Genomic DNA, 7741 nt, shown 5'->3' on the forward strand with positions numbered 1-7741 from the left:
AATCAAAAGATGTAATCTCACAGTAAAAAGGAGCAGAAAACGATTGATTGCAACTTACCGACATCCCAAACCGATAATGCAATGTCATTTTAAAGCGCAGAAACACATAATATGACGTTATTTATTTTATATGCAACTTGGTGTGCCGAGAGTGTAGGTAAGACGTACTATCGGAGGGGATTGCTGAACCGGTCACATCTAATGGTTAAAATGTTACATCCACATCAAATCCCTAATTGCCTGGAAAGTGGAAGCATCATCCAAAAGAATTTACTCAGATATCAGAAAAGCTACCGTAACTTTTGCTCCAAGTCAAATCCCAATTCACACAGCTCATAAACTAGTTACCCAAAACTTGCAAGACAGAATCAAGTTCTTACAAATTGCCAACATGTTGGAAGGAAGGAATGCTAGAAAGATGAGACAGTAGAGAAAACAAGAGGATGTGCAAATGAAACTTATGATTTCTTCTCAATGAAACAACTAAATTCATGACATATAGGAATCACTTTTCGGCTAAATTTCACGGTTTCACACCAACAATGAATCGTAGTAAACTATCAGTGAGTGACAACAGATTTACACAAAAAAATCCTGGATTACCCACAGTGACACAAAGAATCTACCAAAGAAGAGCAAAGCGTAGAGCGCAGATGAAGGAGGCACCACCATAAAAAGGTGTGACTGGACGAATTTCTGAATGCACGAATTGAACTTTAATTGTTGAATGGTGGTCGGAAAGAACTGGAAGCTTGTACAAAATGGTGGGAGGAATCAAGGAACGTATTCAGTCTCGATGGTTGGTTGCGTTCGCGTGAATGTTGCTGCAGGTGCCTTTGCATCTCCGACTGAGGTCATTTGCAAGGCTTCTCCTACATCTGCTGCCTTCTCCATCCGTTGTAAATTCTTCCTTTCCCTGTACTTTTTTGCCCATAGTACTAAGAACGACAACAATGCCAACAATGCTAATCCACCCACCACAGACCCAACAATTATCCACACTTTCGTATTACTCTTCTTCTTTCGTTTACCACTAGGCATTGGAGGGGTAGGACTTGGAGAGACTGGTGTTGGAGAAGGAGCAGTGGACTCGACCGCTATAGAGAAGTGCCCCTGTTGGACTGTTGAGCACATATTGCCTGATTCCACATTGCTGAAATTGACTGAACCGTCCAAATCAAACGAAACACACTTTGCCATTGTCCCTGCAGGGGCCGGTTTCACATCCTGGAATTCGATCATTATGGGATCACCAGATGCCCTGATATCCAATTCGGGCAGATTTTTCGCTGATAGGTTGCCAGCATCATAAGCAAGAAGACCGAGTACTGGAGCTAAGTAAGAGTAACCAGGTAACGGGTAATACAACATTGACCAATTGCCCAAGTTTTGGTACACCAAAACAAGCCTCTCCACATACGGACTCTCAGTGACACCCTCGGGGATCTCAAACTCTTTGTACATGTCAAAACCTTTTCTGTACAAGCTACCACTCCTGAGCCTCATTGCTGCAATCTGAATTCCAGTCAAATTTGAGGGAACACTACCATCAAATATAACACCAGTCTTGGGATGAACAAAAGCCCTGTAGGCATAATCTTGCAGAAGCGCATCAAGACCGCGTGCTGAGCCTCTTGAGGATTGTGCAGACACATCAGGCAGCCGGGAGAAACATATCACAAAAAACAGCATCAAGAGACTTCGGCAAAGAAGCCCCATCAATGCTTCGAAACTTTAAAAATCAGCACAGTGCCACTCAAATCCAATTTGGTAGAAACCCAATTCCCGGATGACAATATGCACCCAGAAGACTTCCTATTTATAACACTTCGGATCCAAAGAACGATAACTGAGAATGTGCAAAAAATTCTGCAAATTCAAGCTTCAAAACCTCTGGTTTTCGACTTGTAAATCCATTATATCTCTCCAACTAATAGAAACACCGGATACTTGATAAAGGAAAGAATGATTTGTCAGGCTCAGATAATGTGTTTTTTATAAAGCGACTTTGAAGGTTTCAACCGTTGCAATTCTTCAGATTTTGCTTTTCCCTTTGGAATCCTTGTAAAAGAAGATCTCTCAGAGACTCAAAGGGCTTGGCCTTCGAATCTTTTCAGCTCGAAGAAATAAAAACCCCGATTCTTCGCAATAAACCCATTTAATACGAACGAAATAAATAGAAATTGAAAGCGACCCGAGAATCTCTCCCCTCTTTCTTCTTCAAACGGTCAAATTTGAGCAGTGAGATTATCACACTATCGTAATTCAGACCAATAACAGGAGAAAGAAAACAGTAGATTCAGTACAAAGATCAAGAACCCAGGTGGAGATTTTAACAGGGGCAGCTAAATACCTGATCTTTGCGGCGGAGCTTTTCTGGGTTTCAGCGCAAAGCCCTAAATCTTGACGTATTTGCGTCGGTTTGCGGCGGAGCTTTCTGGGTTTCTCGACAGCTGAGTGTAAAAAGAGCATGCACCTCAAAAACCCACGAGGAAATACAAATCCCTCAAAAGAATTCGCAACCAGAAGGCACGTGAGAACCCGACGCTCTTCAAGAATCTCGCCATTGAATTCTCTCGCCAAAAAAGATCACAGCAGTAAATGGCTTCCCAACAACCCCGAGACACAATTAGGTGGCGAAAGAATCAGAGCTTTAACGGGGTTCTGAAAACGCCTGCATTTTGACCAAATCCGACGGGAAAACACAGAGAAAGATTCAGCCGCGGTTTCACGACTGCAGAATCCGATTCGGGGATCGGAGAGAAGAAGGAAGGAAACCGATTCCCGGGTAATCAGTACATCTAGTTTCTTGAGCGGAAAATTTGGGATTAATGGTTGTGGAAGATAAGCTACGGCACCATTAATTTGCAGATTAAAATCCCGAAAATATAGAAGAAAATCTAATGGGGAAGAAATATACGAGATAAGCTGCTTGAGATTGGAGATGGCCAGCGAGGAGATGTACTGGTTGGGAGTGAAGCGAAACAAAAAGACAGAGAATGAGTGTGGGAAATTGGAAAAAAAAAGCAAGAAATTGATAGTTTTTTACTTATTTTTTTAATTAATTAATTTGTAATATGTATTATATATGCTAAGTATTTTTTATTGTCATTTACAGGTGTGTTTTAACTTTTAACATTAAACCCCACCTAATCTTCTCCCTTTTGCTTCTTTCTTTTTTGGGTTGATACTATTAACCTTTTTGTTTCACTATTTGACAAAATGACTTTTACAAATTCACTTGTGTCACACCATAAAAAGAATTTTCCTACAATTGGGACACCGCTATGGCAGTACTTTCATCTAATAAGTACTGTCATGCGTGTTTAACTATTTTGCATAACATATTGTTTGTTCGATTAGACGTTTAGCATATGGGGTTTAGGGATACAATGAATAGATATCGGATAATATGCTTGAGTTTATTTCTTTATAATATATCAACATTATCGGCGCCACTCTCCTTCGTGCAGGTGTTATATGCGCCTGACAGAAAAAATAAATAAATAAATCGTGGCCGACATCAGTTTGCCGCTGGCACAAGGCCGGACCTAAGATGCACGAACTTTTGGGTAGGCATTGGTTGGTCCACCACTTACTCTTGCTTTGTTAGACTGGTGGAGATGATTTTAGAGCCATAGGACATTATTGTTGCCTTTGCTCTTACTTTTCACCACTTAGTAGACTTGTTCTTATAACATGTAAATATATAATACGACTTCACGGTGCGACTATTACGCTCAAAATTTCGCCTTATTGACCGACATGGTCTTACATTTCTTAGCGTGTCAATCTGTCTATTTGTTGCTTTGTTTGTGATTGCCTAGTGCTGAGGCACGTAGTGCATTAGAAAACAACAATATGAACCCACATTTAAGTCAAAGAAGGAGGAAAAAGATATAAAAAGCGCCTTAATTATAAGAAGAGAAAGGAGCCAAACTAAACTGATTGAACCACACAGTCGTACAGAGCATGTTTGCTATTAAAATCCATAAATTTGCACAGAGAGGCTCGTGACCTATTTTGCAGAAATTGCAAAATAGTGCTCCAAAACTTTGCAATTTTAGGTTGTGTTTTGAAAAGTTAAAACGTTCTCTTTAAGTTCGGTGATGTTGTTACTTTTTTTTTTTTTTTTTTTTTTGAAAAGGTTGGGAAAATTAACATAAGCATTTTAATCTCTTTTCATCACATTGTGTGATTCACCAACGTTAAAAATCGGTCTTATGACCAACCGTGTGTCTATTGTGTAATGGTGTTACTTGTTGATTTTTAGGCTTGTGAAATTTTTAGATCTTTTTATCTTCTACTTTTTTGAAGTGTGATCTTATTTAGCGAACATTAATCTCCTAATTTGGTGTGAAAGCCATCAATTTGGCGTTGACCCAAATTTCCATTTGTCAACAAAAAGCATTTAAGTGTTTTTTTTTTTTTTTTTAAGAATGAAAGCCACCAATTTGGTGTTGACCGGTTGACCCCATATTTCCATTTGTCAATAAAAAGCATTTAAGCGTGTTTTACAAAACTAAAACAAAACAAAATAGGGAAAACAATGTAACCCAATTTGGATATTTTACTAAATTACAATGATCAAGTTCATGCATTTGAGATGCCTTAATGAGCATCGCCCATAGTTGAATTCAATTGAAATATTGTCTTCTTAACTTAAAATAGACAATTATAAGGTGCTTGTATTCAGTTGATTACGAGAATTCACTATTGCACTGAAAGTCTCGAGAGGTCATTCTTTATGGTTTATAAAAAGAAAAAAAATTGTGATCGTCAAACGCAAAAGAAATAGGACAATTAATTTGTGAGCCTTATTGAGGTTGACTGAGGGATTCAAAATCAATTGCTTGTCGCTCGGTTTGTATCAACAAATAAATGGTTCGTTTGGAAATGTTTTTAAAATTACTGAAAACTTTTTTGGTCAAAATGTTCTTAGGAGGCACTTCAAGTGTTATTTTAAGATTCGCCTGCAATTTTATTAAAGATTAGTTTTAAAAACACTTTCATTAAATACGATTTCAATTATTTTAAAAGTAATTCCAAACACACAGAAAGTAGCTTGAAATCATACAAGTACACATCGTTAGTTGTTAGACATGACATTGATCAGAAAAAATGTGCTCTTTTACACATTCAAGTTTGAATTCGCATTAAAATTTAAACACAAAAAAAAAAGAAAAAAAAAGGTAATTTTACTTCCAAAAAGTGCAAAATAAAAAGTTCTATATATGGTTTGTGGAACCCATATCCCCTCCGGATCGTTTGTGGGATCCTTCTGTTATGGCGGAGCCAGCTCATATGATCTGACTCATTTCCGTAATGATGAAGTGGGCCCACACTTACACGGTCCACCAAATGCTAAAGTACGCAGCTCGCGCACATGATGACACACAGATGACACAACCACGCAATATCCTAATGGGGACCCGACCCGACTGGACCCGACGAACAAAAGGCGCGTGACAAAGGTGTGGTCGGAAAATGGAATAGTGGGATGTAAGGAACGTTGAATTGACTAAATAGCCCCTATGCGATTTTGCACCACGAGTCATAGTTAGCAGAAATTTTTAGTTGTAACGGGAACATGAGTGGTACATCACGTGTTTTTAAGTAAGTGGTGGAAAGTTTTATTTTTTAAGTTATTAACTTTTTAATACACATATCCCACAATTTATATAATGACATGTGATATACCATTATGTGTGACGGTCATACTGAAAAATCTATGTTAGTTAGAAGGTTCTAACGGACAAATCACGTAGGGACCACCACATGGCACATGGTATTGGTTGCTTGGAGCCAAGCGTAGGTTAGCTCCACGTGATGCGCCGACGTCGTCTTGCTGCTACCAACGATATATGTGTGTGTGAATGTGATAATGAAAGAAAAAAAGAAGGAAGGAAAGAAAGAAAGAAAGGCCACTTTGTTGTATGTTGTTCTAATGGGGCCACGTTCCTCAGGTGTCCATTCATTTATTTTGGACATCAATTGCGGAGATTCTGGCATACACCGATAATATATTTTTAGGTCGTTCGAATGTGTTTTTAAAATGAACAAAAGCGTTTTTAATGAAAATGTTTTTATTAAAGTTGATGTATATTGCACCAAAGTTAGCACGATCTTCTACTATGAGTGTTGAGCACATGGTGAGATTGAACATAGACTAACTTTATCAGTTCATCAATTGAGTGCCTAATTAGTAAGACCAACCTCATATCATACCAGTACGAAGTGAAAGCCCCCTCAATCCACATGATACTCGCTGTCGGGTAAGCCTGGTGGGTTCCACATTGCTGAGAAGGACCCACTCTTACGTGGTGTTGAACTTGCCCTCCAAAGAGGGTGGCTCGGCTGAAGATTGCGCAATCGTACGTGGAACATGATTTGTTCTTGAAGATGTGTTATCGCTGCAACCATGGCCACTGGCCAGAGCAGTGCTCACTGCAGGAAATTGTTCCCTGCGAGGCCACCTTTTGGATACAGGCCCATGGCATCCCTGTTGGCCGAATGACAGCGCACAAAGCTCGTATAATTGCGGGACGACTGTTGGCTGGGAAGTCAGGCAAAGTAGATGCGTTTGGAGGTGGTCTTTGTTTATGGCCACCGGTACTTGTGGCGTCAAGAAAAGTCGAGATTTTGGCAACAACATCTCTTGTCCTTGGATATGTCTGGTTGATTTCGATGAAATGAGTGGTATTATGAGAAGGATGGGGCTCCCCATGGAGCCCAAACAGAAGAAGATTTTTAAGAGATTTTGTCGATGCTAATAATCTCTTTGACGTGGAGTTCACTGGCCCAAAGTACACCTGGTTTAGGGAAGAAAATGATGTCATTGTATTGGCAGGAAAGGTTGGACAAGTGCCTACTCAAAATGGGGAGATCAGCAATGATCAGTATGCTTAATTTTTGATGGGCTTGAGACTATAAAGCTAGATAATTGACAACAAGATTTAACTTTTAAGCGGTTCACCTTAAGAAATGGGGTACGTCCACTGCAGTGGTCTGATATGTATATCTAATATAGATTGCAATAGCTCTCTAAATAAAGTAATGTAATTTCACTCTTCTAAAGAGTGGTTAAAAAGCACTTTAGTGGAGCGTTAGGCTTTGACAGCATTTATGTCATCTTCAAAGACTTTTGTTCTCATCGATGGCCAACGCGTGGCCCTGAGTTAATGTCTGGGCAAACTTACCCTTGGAGCTTTGTTAGAGCGGAAAATTTGTTTGGATTACCAACTGCCTTGAGTGGTCGGACAGTACTTTAAGTTATGCACTCCTTCTTGCCGGCAAACAATATAAGGCTCAGAGCAGTTGTTCGATGGCAGTCATCTTCATTATCGAGGTAGTGAGGTCTTTGGGCTGACTTGTAGGCCCAATATCTTGGTCTTTCTCATTCTCAAGTAGCCTAGTGCTCTCTCATATATCATTAGGCCCAATAACAACTATATATTTTTTTAATGAGTCCCCAAACTTACTGTTCAAGGGCTTAGAGAACTAAAGGGATGTACACGGTCCGGAGTGGCTACCATTGGCTCCACGCAGCAACAATCCCAACTGCTCGTACAGTGCTCATACGTCACGTGCCCCGATGCATCGACCTGGAAAGCTTTACCGAAGATGTAGGCAGTGGCCAAGGTGATTTATTTTCTATGGCGTGCATTGTCAATGGCGCTACCAACTAAGACTAACCTCGGTCGCCGTCAACCGCCCATCAGTCCCATATTGTGCCCCTATA

The 7741-nt window shown here is 39.9% G+C and overlaps 1 protein-coding gene across 1 annotated transcript; it reads right to left on the bottom strand.

Annotated features, from left to right (window-relative positions):
- Positions 1-446: 446 nt before the first annotated feature.
- LOC103433781 (uncharacterized) lies at positions 447-3035 on the bottom strand. Its single transcript, XM_008372069.4, has 2 exons — positions 2354-3035; positions 447-2255 (listed from the first exon to the last, which is right to left on the bottom strand). The coding sequence occupies exon 2, from the start codon at positions 1717-1719 to the stop codon at positions 775-777; it is 945 nt and encodes a 314-aa protein (XP_008370291.3). The 5' UTR covers positions 1720-2255; positions 2354-3035; the 3' UTR covers positions 447-774.
- Positions 3036-7741: the final 4706 nt, after the last annotated feature.

The sequence above is a fragment of the Malus domestica genome, chromosome 04, assembly GCF_042453785.1.
Source record: "Malus domestica chromosome 04, GDT2T_hap1".
Lineage (NCBI taxonomy): Eukaryota > Viridiplantae > Streptophyta > Magnoliopsida > Rosales > Rosaceae > Malus > Malus domestica.

Bases quoted from the DNA above. Each gene is read 5' to 3' on its own strand.
- LOC103433781 (XM_008372069.4), bottom strand. From the start codon at position 1,719: ATGGGGCTTCTTTGCCGAAGTCTCTTGATGCTGTTTTTTGTGATATGT.